The following is a 15,704-nucleotide window of genomic DNA, read 5'->3' as shown; positions in this document are numbered from 1 at the left end:
TGAACAAAGCCACATCACCCGTATTATATTGGTCTAAGACAAAGCGGTGTTGCCCCTTTTTTCTTGAAGTATTTGCTCAGAACAAGAAACAGAAAACAAGCCACCATGGAGTAATGGGAAGAGAAGAAAACAAGGGTTGGGGAATGGAAAGAGCAACAGCAAGACTACGTAAGAGATGCAAGCTTTGATAGTTACAGCAGCATCCAGCGCAGAAAGAATTCTTTCCAGAGGAAAGACTTGCAGATAATACTGAACAAAACAAACACATTTATTTCTCAAGCCCTCATTTTATTCCAGAATACCAGCTGACACTGAGTTTGAACCAAGAGCTCAAAACATCTCTGTGAACACCAAGAGTGAACAGTAGATCTCCATCTCGTCACAGCAGCAAGTTCCTAATTTCACTATAATTTCCAGACTAGACATCCGTCTGAAACCTAACAACTTCACCTAAAGCATAGTGTAGCCATGGGGCAGCTGTGGCCATCTGCAGCTTCTGAGCTGCATGACAGTGGGAGCCAGACAGATGGATAATTGTTGAGCAAAGATTTCCTCATCTTAGGAAGCATCTTTTCTTTCTTGTGCAATTGAAGACTTTAGGAAAGAGACTTTGTTTTCATATTCTTCTATTTACCAATGTCAGGACAAGGGAATTGTCTTCTACCAAGCTTAATCACCTAGGTTAGGCAGGCCATTAAAACGTAGTTTTGGCAAAGAATTGAAGTTAATCAAACTCTTGCTTAGATTCTCCAGTTTGGGGGGTGTTTTTTTTTTCTTTTTGTTTTTCAACAGCACCTGAAATTCATGCATAACGAATACATATCTAATATTGAACAGAGATTAAAGTGGTTATAACAACATAGCTCTCCTTCTACAAAACTCAGCTGACATCTTCTGGCCAACCTCGGTTCTACAGGTATGAAATCGAAGATTTATTCAGTAAAGCACTGAAATTGAAATCCTTTTAGTGAAGAAAAAACATCTCAGAACTGCAGAGCATGAAGTCTTGATGTGAGAACCACCCCACAGCAATAAAGGCCATTTCAGAGTGCGTAAAGCAAAGCACACTGAAAAAAAATAAACCCTATCAAAGGCTCCGTTGTTGGAGTTTCCACCTCCTCCTCAGCTGACAGTAAGCCACTGGTTCCCAATGTGCATTCAATAGCCTGCAACCAGAAAGAACTATTTCAACAGCTAGCATCTTTTGGCTGGTGCGAGAGAAGTATGAAGTCAGAGTCTGAACTAAACAACTCACTCTAGAGCAAGCCCCTATACAATTGGCTCCACTTTCAGCAGGGGGGGCATGGAAAATCCTACCTGATCACTGTTCATCTTGTCATATAAAGACTTCTAACTCCAAGACTGTGTAATCTTTTTCAGAAGCACTGAATTAACCCAGGCAAGTTGTAAAAGTCTAACACCGAAGCTACATAAACATAAATGGGATTATCAGAGCATGCTTTATGACCCACTTATCTGCTGCCTGTGGTTCCAGTACCTTTTTAAGCATTGCTCATTTACATTTCTCTCCCTGTATTGTTTCTAATTAAGAAAAGCTCACCAGAAGACGAAAAATGCTGTGTTTTTTTTTTTACTCCTAAGAAATTAGAAGTGCCCAGTTAAGTTTGTTTCTTTAATCTGAATAGAAGGCATAATTCTGCATCCTTTCTACAATTGCTTTGGTCCCATACATCTTTTCCCTTCAAGTCCTTGAAGAGCCTCAGCCAAAGCATTCTGAGTCTGCACCATCAACAGACCTGAGCAGATGCCCAGACGCTTGTTAGCATGAAACTGTAGCATGGGCCAACGGGCCATAACATCACTGAAGAGCAATTAACTAATGCAGTAAGAAATAAAACTCTCTCACCTGACATACCTAGAGAGATCTGACAGTAGCAGTTTGAATTGGTTCTCCAGGATAGAGACAACGATTTAGTAAAATTTCAAGTGTTTTATGTGACAATTATACTTCTTTGGAGGTTGACTTCTCAGCAGCAGATAGAGGAAAAACCTATTTCCTATTCATGTCAAACCATGATTTGTAACCTTTAGAGAAACACACGCCTTGGAGTCTTACTTTTCTGCTTTCTCTGCTGCAGCATTAGACCACAGTAATGAAGGGAACATAGAAAATGGTTTATGACAGCAGTGTGACCAACTGATAGCTGAGAAAACCACAAGATGTGCCCAGTTCTATTTTCAGTTCTTCTTAGTACAATTAAAGCTCTAAACAGAGACTCTGTTTGACTAAAATACTCAAAAAATATGCTGCAAAGTTTACACATCTTTTTTTTTGGAGGTGGGGAGGGGACAGAAGGGTGAGGGAGGAAAAAATTGTCCCTTAATTTCTCTTCACCCTCAAGAAAGGAAAACCAATTGGAATTAATGGAAACAAAGTTAAACCTCAAAGACTGAATACTTGAACACTTGCCGTGCTACTGGTCCATTGTAATTCAAGGATTTTATGTGTTTGTAGTCCTTTTTGCATATGTTTAAGACAATTTACATCATACACTGCAGGCAAATGTTCAAATGATTTTTAAACTGCAGGCAAATACTGTGCATGTGAGCTCACCAAATTTAACATTTTTATGTGTATTTCCAATTTTACTAAAGCACAAATTGGATATTTTGGCCAGTGAACACCTGCTCCCTCTGCTGACCGCAGTTTAGTGCACCTCAGTAGTATCAAGGTGTCCTTATTTTTATGTATTAATAATTATTTCCACTGGGGGAAAACTGCTGAGGTACAAGCTTCTAAGCAAACTAGCAAAGCCCACTCAAACTATTTTTATCTGAGCTTGAATATTTACTCTATCTGAACTGGAATCTAGCGTATTTTCTGATATGCTAGATTCTGATAAAGTAACTGAAACATTAAGTCTTCCATCCTTTTAATAAAAATCACTTTCTAAACTTGAAACATGATATAAATATTTTTATTTTAAAAAGAAAACAGTGATTTGGGTGAGTGTGTTTTTGACTATTGCTTCTTCAGACTGTTAGAGAAAAAAAACTCCAAACAGAACTGATATGACCTAACGCAAATAAATTGCCTACGGAGATGTTTATCAGAACATACATCTTGGTATTGTAGGACTTGCATCTAGATGTGGTATCGAGCCTTCACATCAGTGTGCTTGCATAAGCAGATTAACACATTAAGTTCACTCATTTAAACATTGTTGGTTAGGTGCGTGATCTAACTCAAACTGACAGAATCATTATTTTCTTCACCATAAGTGATGACAGGTTTTTGTCTTTGGCCTGCAACAAATTCCAGGGACCATTTTAAACTAACTAGTTTAATGTTATCCTTCTCCACTGCAGGATAATTATAGTGTTGCATGTTAAAGTGAGCAAAACTAGCATGAAATTAGAAGTAGTACCCTTCTTACTGTCAAATGGGTTCCCTAAAACAATCATTATCAATTTGCAGTTGCAATTACAACAACCTACATGTAAGCACATATCTAGGAGTAACACTTAGATAACAGTGGTACAATGACTCTTTCCAAAGACAACAAAGATTTTACCACTGGGCTCTACTTGAATTAGAAAAGAAAACTATTTTTTTAATGACTATATACTAGATGGTTTGCTGTACTTCTGCATTCACAGGTTTGCTCTACAGCACAAGCTTTCTAAGTCATCTTAATTAAAATTGCATCATTTGATATCAGCTCTAGCGTGGTCTAGCCCCCTTGTTCCTCTAGTCACACTGTGAAATAACTTCTCTATTAAGAGGTAGTTTAAAAATGCATTCTTTTACTGCCTTATTCTAAAACTGAAACAGTGAAGCATGTAAGGTATTGTAAGAGCGAATGGAAATAACCCACTTAAAGACAAAGGGGTTCAGGAATGCTACATAACAGCACTTTTCTCTTCAACCAGTTGCCTTCATTGTTTGCCTTTTTCTGGCATATGAAATTTTCTTTTTTTTCTTTTATTCTGGCATGTGAAATTTTTCTCCACAGTACCTGCCTCGGGGAGGTGGGTATACTTTAAATTGCTGGACCAAGTGACGAGAATTTCAGCATCCTCTTTAACACCTCGCACATACCTAAAGCCTTTCTGCACCGAGATCTAAGTCTCAGATTTCTCAAACCAACCCTGGTTTGCTGATATCAAACGATACTCATTTCATCCAAAAAATAGAACTACCTGCCTCCAAGGTGAATTGCTGCATATATTCCAATATGTACTCAAAGAAAAAAAAACTAAGTTGTTATTCTGGAGTAAAGGTTTTATATAAGAACGCATTTAGTGATTGACGTTGTAATACTGAATTGCAGATAAATCCTGTATAGTGAAAAGCACAAATATTTAATAGGAAACAAAAAACTACTTAAAGAGTCTTTAAAACAAATTAATTAGATGCCTGGAAAAGCATAGAGAATTTTTATGTGGAGGAAAAGTATATAAAAGTCCCAAATCCACAACTGCTGCCAGTTTATGGCCAAGACCTCATTTGCTTAAAAGTTTAAGATGAAAATTGAAGTCCTTTTTCATCTGCTGAAGTGCAGAAGGATAATACTTTTATTTTAAGTGAAACAGAGGGAAAAAAAGGGATTTTATTTATATCTGCTGTGACACACCCACACAGGTTCTTTCTTAGTAGCAACAGCAGTAAACACTCCCGTATTCCCAGAAAGCATTTTTGCTGGCAACAATTACAGCTGAGCATAAACAAGGAAAAGAGCCACCAGAGAACACCATATGTGAAATTTAAGAAAATACAGCTAATTTGCAAGCTTTAGATAATCACCCTTGAAAACAGTATAAAAGAAAATAGTTATAAAATACACAAAAGAATACATTCAGAGCTTAGAACATACATTCATTAGAGAAAATAACTGCAGCTATAACAACAAGCTCCTGTCCAAAGACAAGAAGATTAAATGTATTTTAGCAAAACACCAGTACTTTTATTTCTAAGTCAAATCTGAAGAGAAAGGTGCTGCGTGTTTTGCTGTATTTACCTTTAGATGTACTTCTGAACTTGTGGATCTGTCAAACTTCATTTGAATTACAGTTGGTGGATTTGATATACAACACTTCATACATCAATACTTAAGAAAATGATTTATTCTTTAAGCAAGTAGATGCATAAATGCTCATATCTAGCACTATTAATTCCCAGGCAGGGGACCATGAAGTCCCTGATGTGCTCAAGTTTGAAGTTGTCATACAAATCCACACACAATTAACAGGATATGCATTCACACTTAAATAATTGCCGAAGAAAAGGTGGCTTTGTTTCTTATCTTAAAAATCTATACAGAAAACAATGTCCCATAGTTCCAGGGCTGTCTGAACCATTTTCTTTAGTGCAGTCTTTAAAATTAAGCTTAATGTACACAAGGCAAATATCGGACACTGCTACATCAAATAAAGATTTGTTTATTTAATTCAATTACAGTGCTTCAATAGGATGCTACTCATTTTCCACAACAGCAGAGCTTTCCTACACTCCATGCAGCTACAGGTATTATCCATCTCCCTATGAAGTTTTACCAGTCTCATTGAAATGTGTCTCATTTGTTCATTGGGAAAGTTTTACCAGTGGTTCCCATGGAATCAGAACTTAGTCAGCAATCTTTAGTTCAGTTGCATTGCAATGAACTTTCATCAAAACGTTTTTCTTCAGTGTGTACACACTGAAAAGCCAGGGAACTTTCACCAAATTCACTTCTAGAGAGGTTATTTTCAAGACTAGTCAGTAACAAAAAAGGATTAGGAACTTCCAGACCATAACACTGGTAACAGCTTGGCTATCAAAGAAAGACAGTGATGGTCTCAGTATCAAAGTCAACTAGCAGTATAGAACAGCAGCAGTGCAAGTATCTATTCATTGTTTCTGTAATAATTTTCAATTGTTTCTGAATTAAAATACACCACAGTAACTGTGATATCATCTCTGTACATTCTTGCAAGGTCTTCAGGCAGTGTCAACATTGCAGCAAGTTTCTCTTGGTCCACCTCGCCATATTCATTATCTCCAATTGCATGCCTTATTAAATGAGTAGCTATGTTCTTGTCAAGCGAGGCAATGCCTCGGTTTTTCCTCTGAAGTAACAAGTTGTGCATATAACCCAAATTAACTGGTTTCTCAAAAGCCAGTTGTGGTTTCTGCTCATTAAGCTCTGTAAGGTGTCCAGCAACTAGTTTTACAACTTGTTCATTACTGAGCATCTCCCATAATCCATCTGAAGCAATAATGAGAAACTTATCCTTGCCTCTTAATTTGTGGTATGTGACTTCAGGCTCCGCAGTTAGGTAAGGGGGTGTATGGTAGTTTGGAGGAACATACTGATAAATATTTAAAGCCTCAGCATCACAGCTATTCTCAAGAACACTGTGTTGCAGTTCTTTACTCCATTTTAATTGCACATCTCCAAAAGCTCTGGAGGGCATGAGAATCCCCAGTAGTCTGTCATTCACAAATAGAGTTTTCTCCTCAGATCTTGGATGTTCTCTCTTTAGTCTTCTAATTTCAAATTCATCAAAGGCATTGTGGTCTCGTGTTAGAGGAAGAGTAGACCATGTTCCATCTTCTTCACAAACCCCTAAAATTGCTCTGCAATCACCGGCATTCGCAACATGTAAATGAACACCATCAACGTGAGCTACACATGCTGTTGCACCAGAAAAAGCTACTTGAAGGGCAATATTTCTCATCAACTCATTTTCCTGGGGAGCCTGAACTTCCAGTGATATGTCCGAGTCTAACCTTTTGAATGCACTTATCATGGCTTCTTCTAAACTAAATCCTGGCTCAATGTCTAGGTCCAGTAAGTGTTGCCAGTAAACCCGGAGATTCTCAAAGTACTGTGAAGTTATCTCTCGGTACTCCACATCATTTGGATGCTTGTGCAACTGCAGAATAGGCATAACTGGTTTCATGCACTCCACAGCAAGCTCGATCTCTTCCAGTGCTTGCCGAGACATGAGAGAAACTGCTATATAATGAAGGAGTCTCTCACTTACTGCCTGAGCGCACGCAGAACCTGCATGACCATCAAAGACACCAAACATCATGCCTCTGGTCTGCAAGCAAGTGGCTGCACTTCTGCGGTCTTCAATAGGGGTATTGGATGCCAGCTGGTTACTTTCAAATCTCAACACAGAATTCGTGTTTTTACAATTCAAATCCAATATTTTATGGGATAACTCACCTGCTCTGAGAATATCATTGATTTGTGATGGAGACAACTGGAAAGAGAATTGTTCTTCTTCAGTGGAGGTGTGTCTGAATGCTTTTTTTACGGAGAAGATATTGTCTAAGCTGCAGCTTGCAGCAGGGTAGAGAAGTGTTTTGGAGAAAATAAGCTTCCATTTTATTTTCTGTCTATTTGGGATGCATATGGAGTACAAACGTCCTTTTCGTTGTAAAACAATGCTGTTTCTTGCCGAGCTTAAGATCCAGGATGATACAGTTCTTGACATCATATGTCACTCCACAAATTGAACAACTTCCTTCAGTCAAGCAGAATGTCCTTATAGTCTGGAATATAAAAATTGGAAAGGTGTAAGACAAGTTTCACAAGAACCTTTCCATACGGCAATACAAAGAAAGTCTAGAGGTCACAGAAACATTCAGAACTTTTTTGCAGAAAAGACTGCTACGGACAGAGGCATCTTAGAAATGATACAATTTCCATTACTTAATGACAACCTTGGTGAATTTAACTTAGGATATGACTCCTCTTACCAACTAACCCATCAGAAAAGCTAATTTTTATTTACGAAGCATGCTTTTTTGTTATTATGGCATGGTTAAGACGTAATTGCAACGTTACAAGAAACTTACACTGTTCAGTGGAAAGCCTTGTCTAACAAGACACAGAAGGCAAGTATCTCAGACTTGTTGGATCTACATGGCAATTAATGGACAACTTTTAAGATGTCTGCTAGAGTACAGCTTTACTCCAAATTCATTCTAAATAGCAAAATGTGTCTTCTAAATATCAGAGCCAAGAGTGTAAGTACTCAAATCCCACAGAACTGAAAGATGTAGCAGACAGATTAACATTTTATATAAATTGCCACGAGCTTCACATCTAGAGCAAGCTAGCTTACCTTTCCAATTCTGTTCCAGCTTATAAGCTTGATTCTTTTTTTGTACCTGCCAGGTCTTAACACCGGTAGGATTTCTACACAGCTGAAGTCCGACTGGACTACTGGTCAATTAATGGATTTATCACGGCACTGTGCACTTGGACAAAGGGAAAGTTATACCACAGCTGCATTGATGACTTTTACAGGTTTACAGTTAGGCATGTTCATTTGGAGTGCAGTTAAAATAAGCAGCTGTGAAGAGCACTGAAACCTTGGGCACTTGAACAGATGAGGTTCTTCAGCTGCCATGGGGAAGGTCCATCATATTGCTTCCTCCTTTAAATAAGGTATTCAAGCTGTGAGAGGCAGTCTACTAAGTACAACTAGGTGCTTAATTCACAACAGAGCTTTGCCCCAAGGACTTAAAAGCTAACTGTATTGTAGCACCACAAGTACAATTACTCCCAGAAGATTACACTGGCAGCCTGTTTGAACAATATAGTTTTCTCAGAGCTCTGAATCACTTGCACATTGCCTTCAACACAAGGTACTCCAGGTCCCAGTCCAACGATGCTATCTATGTACTACTGCAATACTGTTTTTTGTTTGTTTTAAGCAGTGCACTTTGTGAAACAGCAAGAAGGCCATCCAGCCAGTTGCATAAATAAAAATGTTCCAAGAAATCAGCAGAAGCTAAAAACAAACTTGAGCTACTGTAATCAGAAGGCCTACTGCTCCAACCCAAGGACTCGACTAAAATTCTATCTGGGAAACAAAAGCAAAGCATACCACCCCTGCCCCACAAGAGAAGAGAGCAGACAGGCCGTTCCACCAAGGAACCCACCACTTTGACACCGGGAAACCTGCGAGGACAGGCAAGGACACCGCCTAATTTCACTGCTGCTATCAGGAGAGCAGATGGCAAAGCCAGTGCCAGTTCATGGCTTGGCGCTTGCCTGTGGTCTCCTGGGACGAGGACCTCTCCCATCACCACCTATTGTTGTGCTGCACAGAGAACACCACCAGAAAAAAGCCATGAGGAACCAAAGAACAGCAGCAGCACCAGACAAACCTTATTTGTCAGCCTTGTCCAGGCCATTCCCCACTCTGCTGCTTCTCTCCCGTCCCACCCTTCTGAGCCAGGTACAATCCAAAACCTGACAACTTTCCTGTTCTTGATCGAAAAACCTTACAGGAATAGCATGTTAAACTGACTGACCCTGCTCACAGCGGCTGGCTGCACACTGCTGGATTTTTCCGTCCCTTCCCCAGCAGCAGATCCCCCCAGTGCCATACAGATATCTCTCTGCCTGGGGCCGGGTAACACCGACGGGGTCCTGAGCACACTGCTGGACCCCTGGACCAGCACCCACAGCCCCAGCGCCCGCCCCAGCCACCGCCCGCGTTAGAAAGCGGTGGCGGTGCTAATTAGGATGCCGGGCGGTGCTAATTAAGGCGCCGGGCTGCAGCCCATGAAGTAGGAGCCGCTCCCACCCGCCTCGAGCGGCGCAGTGCCAGAAGCAGCACTTCCTCCAGGCCCACCGGAGCCCCCGCGGCTCACCCGGAGGCGGCCGAAGCGGTGCCTCCGACCCCATCCCTTACCGGTGCGGTCCCGTCCGGCCCGGTCCCAGCCACAGCCGCCGCCACGCGCCCCGCAGGTTCCGGGCTCTCCGGCGCCGCTCGAGTGCCGGGCGCTGAGCGACGGCCCCGCCGCCCAACCCGCGCCGCCCCCGCCGGAGCCGCCCCGAGGAACGGCCGCAGCGGGGCGGGGCCGCGGGTTCCTGTCAGGACATGGCGGGGCGGGCCGGGCGGTGGCTGTGTGGGGCTCACGCCCCCCCGCCATGTTCCATCAGCGCCGCCTCCGCCGAGCGGTGCCAGCTCTGGTGTTGCTGGCGGGGAGGAGAAAGCCCCCCCCGTGCCCGGCGCAGCCTGGCCTGGCCTGACCCGTGGGGGCCGTGCCGTGTCCCCTCACCTCCCGTCACCTCCCGTCTCCGTCTCCCGTCCCCTGAGCCGCCCGCGCGGTCGGCAGCAGTCCCCGCCTTCTTCCTGCTTTAGATTAGTAAAATAAATTCTCTATTTAAAAAGAATCCATTATCCATTTATAAAGAATCCAGTAGTAAACTTCAACAAAGGTTACTCTTTGCAGGAACTCTCCTTTGTTCTTTTTAAACATAAATAAAATTATACATCTTTTGGTGCTGGGGCTGCCACATGATAAGGCTTCAAATGACAAAGCCCCTTTGAAAATGGTAGGCCCTGTAAGCTAAGAGCAACAACTATTAGAGGTTCAGACAGCTGGATCCTCCTTTTCGCCACCTGCTTTCTAGTTTCCAGTGTCTGTCTTAGTTAAAATTTCTGTTGAGTCATTTAGTAATGAGACAAGGAATGGGCCCAAAGTGCATGGTGGTTAATAAGTAGTTATTGGTTATTACATACTGGATAGTGAGTAGACCTTGCCTCAACCTGGAGTAGTGATTCTGCAGAAACAGAGGCTCACGTGAGGCTTTGGTAGGATGATAGTTCACTTTTGATTTTACTGTCTTCTTGTACTGAGGCATTTTTCGTTTACATAATGTGTTGCAGGTATCCTACATGAGATAAGTGTGTTCCCAGATTATCTGTAGTGGACAGATGTGTGATCATCTTTGTGAGTCTGAATGTTTATTTGTTTCCGTTTGTTGTTGTTGTTGTTGTTGTTGTTCTAAATGTAAAAAGTGAAACATAGTTTCATGTCAACTGGAAGACCAAGCCAAGAAAAAAAAAAGGAAGGTCACCTTAGAGAAAAAAAAAAGGAGCATTATTCTAGCATATGTGGAAACAGTTATCCTAAATGGGTGCACCAGCAGAAGCTCCTTGGCAGTCTTCTGATCTACCAGTTTTTTCAGTTTTTGTACCATTTACAACAGTGATAAAACCTCATCTGTCAGCCTGAAAACCAACTTGACTGCTCTTTCTTCTGCTCAAGGCATGTTTAAATGCTTCTCTTCAGCTGAAAGCTATTACTGCTCACATATTCATGCAGTCATTTCATAAACTCATATGCATAAGCTGAAGTGGTTTAGGAAACATGTAAATTAAGGTGAGACTATTAACAATCCTGCAGGTATTGCTTTTGTTCCACATAAGCCAAGTACAAGAAGGAATACTGTATGAAAGCATATAAGAAACTTAAAAGTTTTCAGTGTCATTACTTGACAGGACTAGATATTAAGTTCAACTGAGATTCAGATTCTGCTTTGGTGTGTTTAGTTATGCTGATGAAACAGAGCGATACATAATTAAAGTTAAAAAGTAGAAATGCTACTCTCTGATATGATTTGGGGAAAGAAATGGTATTGCTCAGGCTTGCAGTATTTTTGCCCTCAGGAATATCTAATTACTATGGTGAATTCCTGTGGCAACAGTGGATGGTTGCCATGGTGCTCTACCTTGCTAATTCACATTGAAAAAAATTATAACTCAAGTTTCTTTAGATAAAATTAAGCTTTCATTTTGATTTCATTGTTTATAGGTGAGCAAAAGTTCAGTATCAAATGTCCTGTGCCAGGACAGAGTTCTTATAAGCGAATGAATGCAATTCCAGAAACATTGTATTAAGGTGCAATGGTAGGTTAAATTGTAACAAATGCTATATTTAGTTTTTTTCAAGGTATAATTTTATCTTTTTACTTGTGTGGGCAGCAACTCTGTTTTCTCTTTGCAAATACATTTTTGTGCTCATTTCCATGCTGCGTGTTTAGGCCTTGATCCAACTCCCATTAAAGTCAATCCCAGTTTCAGCAGGTTTCAGATAATGTGAAATGGTTATTTGAGCCTAAAAGGTCAGTCTCAGAAATCCCATTGCGTGAAACAGGTTGCAGTCAGGCTACTGAGGCACGTGACATTTTTACTCCTGACCTAAAGTTACACACAGGAATTTCTAAGCAGATAAATCGTGCCAGGTATTTGAGACAGGAGTACATTGCCTAAGTTAGTTCAGCCAACGTGTATGTTTGTATGAACGAAGTGCAAGACTATGAGAGACACTGAATTTGATATAATTACTGGATGCTGCTTAGAGCTCTACTCCCAGTCTCTCCCAGAACCCACCTGTTGGGTCAGCTTTAGCTACCATGTGAGATTACGGGAAGTGAGGCTGTCATCAGATCCGACAACATCATAATTTGTTGGGAGGGATGTTGTGATACAGGTTCCTCTGTGGTAATAGGATCATTAAATCAAACATTGGAAAAGGGGAAAAATGCGGGCTGAAGAGGGGTACTGCTGCTTCTGGCATTGGCCCTCACTTAATTTGGATGAGTGACTCCTGAAAGTGTATTCTTAGGCTGTATGTTTCTGGATATGGGGTACAAAAGATGGGAAAGCCACAGCTTCCCTCTTCTCTCATGGTGCATCTTAGCAATTTTTTGGAGTTATGTTATCACTTTCTGGATGCGTACTGGAGAATTAGTGTTCTAAGACTGATGGAAGGGGTGATGTATTTTGGTAAGCTCTTCAGGAGATATCAAAATATTAATAAATTATCTTATTTCTACTTATATTGCATGCCTTCGATTGTATCTAAGGACTTCAAATAGGGTTTGGTTTACTGTTTTGTGATCTTTTATTCCTTAAGATCACCATATACTTAAAATGAAATTAATGTTAAGGCAAAAATTACTATTACTATTCATAATCCTAGCTATATCAAGTTTCTAAGCCAAGCATAATACAATTATAATATACTGAATGAAGATGCTGACACCATCACAGAAGCAGTTATATTTGTTCTACTTCATCGTTTCCCAAAATCTTTTAAAGTGACAAAAGTAATTGGTTTGGTGCCGCCTTTGCAAAGCAGACATATTTCAGCAGTCTTAACTTGTAAATATTTGCACCAAAAAATTGATGAAGTATAATGAAAGATGCACAGTCTTATATACCTGGAGTAACTCAAGTAAAGCTACCTGAATTATTCAGTGGTAACAGAGACTATTTGCACAATGAGGATTTTCACACACAGAACTAGAGGCAGATGTCTTCAAAACTGATGTGAAAAACTGACATCTTGGGAGGGGGTGGGAGGTAGTTTTCAACCAATCTTAAACCTTGCTCAGGGGTTTTGGCACTCATTGTTCTGCTTTGAAAAGAGCAGCAACCATCTCAACTCTCAGAACATCTAAGTTGCTGAGAGAACTCGAGTTGGCTAGAGTTCAGGTAATGTTTCCACAACGTACTGTATCACCCTTTCTCTCTGAAAATCCAACACTGTGTAGAAGAACCAGAAATCTTAGGAGGAAAAAGAGGCTGTTCATATGCATCACTCAGAAATGACATATGAAAGTATACTTGGTATAGCTCTGATAGTTTCGCATAAGGTTTTTAGCTGAAGTCAAGAAACAAGCCCAGAATGTATTTAGGAGGTGGAAGCACATTTGTTCCTAATTTTTCATGCCCTTTTGTCAAAGGAGTCTAATTCTGTAACTGGCTAGTGAAACTTAAAGCTTTCTATCCGACTTGCCTTACACTGATACTGTACTACTTGGGTTTTCCTTTATTCCCATGGAAAATTCCTTTTCCTTATTCTGCGTGTTTGTTTGGGCAACTAACTGGCTCTGGCTAGTTTGGTACAATATATATATTTTCCAATTCCGGGAGCTACAAACAGATGACCATTAATTACCACTCCCTTCACAGCAGGTGCTAATATGTATGAATTTCCACTAACCAATTGAAATTCATGAAAAGTGTGGGACTCCTGGTGTTTTGTAAAGATAGCTTGTTATGGGGACACATGAAGAATGGAATCATATCAATCAATCAATCGTATCAATCAAGTAAGTGTGATTTTCCTAGGAAAACAAGTTAAACATCAGATTAATATTTCTAACAAATAACTAATACTTTTCTGGAAAGCAGACTAGTAACAAACACAATTTGAATCCAAAGAGGAAGAAGTCTACTTGAGGTTTTCTTGAAATGAGGGGAAAGGCTTCGTCTAGTGCTTGAATTAGAAAATAGCCGTAGATAGAAGCCCTTTGGGAACCTGGGAATGCCCATCATGCAAAGGAAGATAGGTCCTGTGAATGGCTTGACTCTCTGGTCCGGCTGGGAGAATACAGATAGTCAGAACTTGCCTTTTCATAAAAAGCACACCAGTATACCTAACTGGCTTTTTGAAAGGAAACGAGTACCAAACAGTTGGATTTGTTACTGCTCACAGCCTTTAAAGATGCCAGCTACTTGCTACGTGTGTTTTGCCCTGTGAATAGTGACAAACATTTCATTTGCTGTATATGCTACTTTGAACTTTCACAAGAGGTAAATTAGCACCTTAGATGGAGAGGTCTCTTACAAGCAAAAAATCATGAATGAGACTGGGAAAAATAAGTTTCCTCAAGGTCTTTTAAAGCAATTGCATTTTCCTCCTAGTTTGGTTACAAATAAAATCCGGTCTTTGATCTTCTTATGTAATCTAAAACAAATACTTAAATGCTAGGAAAGCAAACAAGCTGCAAGAAATGTCAATGAACAGAGGTAAACACAATGAAGAACTGTAGGAAAAATGTCATTTCAACTCTCAAACTTCACTTAACCCCTGCTGTTACAACAGAGACTAAGCAGTGCGCCTATACACGAACTTGCAGAGTTTAAACTGATGATCCAATTTAAGTTAAAGTGATTCAATCAGTACAAAGGCATATGTATTTACTGTGACTGGATCTTAACTCCACATACATCATTTTACACGATGTTACTTACAAACTGGTTGAAGTTAAACTGAAAATCACTCTTCTACTGAAATAAACGTTCAGTTAAGTTTCTGTACCACTCTAAATGTGAGTTTACATTTCCTGAGGATAAGTTACAAGTGCAGGAAAGTCTCCAGGCTTAGTTTGAAGTGCCAACATTTAGAAAACTCACTATATTAATGTGAAGTGAAATGATGGTTTCCATTACTATGACACTGTTCACAACCTGCAGTAAGATTTTTTTGCTAAAATTCGAAGGTAATGCAAGTAGTATTATAGAGAGAACATCAGAGACATAAATATTCTCTGCCTTACAGCCATGCAAATTAGGAATAGTTCTGGTAAAATCAGTCAGGTTTCATCAATATACCATACTTTCCTTGGGGTAGCAAGAAAAAAATTGAGACTCTCAGCATTACAGACAGCATAGAGCAATGTGCTGCTGATATTTAGTGTCTGTACTAAATGATCATCTTTGCTTGCAGAAGGAATTTAAAGAAGAAAACAGCTGATCTGAGATACAAGATAACATCATTTTTTTTTTTTTTTTGGCATATCTGTTTGTTGATTTTTCCTGAAATGGTCACTTTTCTATTTTTCTGGCCTCTGAACACCATCAAAAACACTGTCTTATGACAATGTACCTTGCAATGCTTTTCCACTGATGCTTATATTTAGGTTCATTTACACTCATCATGAAACATCATAATAAATCACTGCTAGATCACATCAACTATATCACTGAAGCTGCCTAAATATCCTCCTGTTTGCAAAGGGTAGTAAAAAGCTAAGCTGAACCTTAACTGGAACTATTAAAGTCAAAGAGTTAAATGTAATGGAGTGTGTAGTTTACCAAGCAGACAATATCTCTAGTCTACAAGTGAAACAAAAATTGTGACTGACGTAACTGAT

General features: G+C 40.0%; 2 protein-coding genes across 5 annotated transcripts in view; one reads left to right on the top strand and one right to left on the bottom strand.

Moving 5' to 3' along the window:
• LOC308176737 (uncharacterized protein) overlaps positions 1–7,508 on the top strand; it is a gene marked incomplete at its 5' end in the record, with an annotated part of 40,418 nt that extends 32,910 nt beyond the window's left edge. For 3 of the 4 annotated variants that reach the window (XM_080552869.1, XM_080552870.1, XM_080552871.1), the window contains one exon: positions 70–7,508. In XM_080552869.1, coding sequence (XP_080408995.1) covers positions 70–188 — 119 coding nt within the window. In that variant the 3' untranslated portion in view covers positions 189–7,508. The remainder of the gene's footprint in view (positions 1–69) is intronic. The other variant, XM_080552873.1, reaches the window with a different exon arrangement.
• Positions 5,384–7,452, bottom strand: PDP2 (pyruvate dehydrogenase phosphatase catalytic subunit 2; the record flags this gene model as incomplete). The annotated part of the gene is made up of 1 exon (XM_080552839.1): positions 5,384–7,452. One exon carries the CDS (start codon positions 7,450–7,452, stop codon positions 5,848–5,850), a length of 1,605 nt encoding a protein of 534 aa, XP_080408965.1. The 3' UTR covers positions 5,384–5,847.
• Positions 7,509–15,704: the final 8,196 nt, after the last annotated feature.

Source organism: Anser brachyrhynchus (assembly GCF_964034855.1).
Source record: "Anser brachyrhynchus genome assembly, chromosome: 12".
Taxonomy (NCBI): Eukaryota; Metazoa; Chordata; class Aves; order Anseriformes; family Anatidae; genus Anser; species Anser brachyrhynchus.
This window is presented reverse-complemented; position numbering and strand designations above follow the sequence as displayed.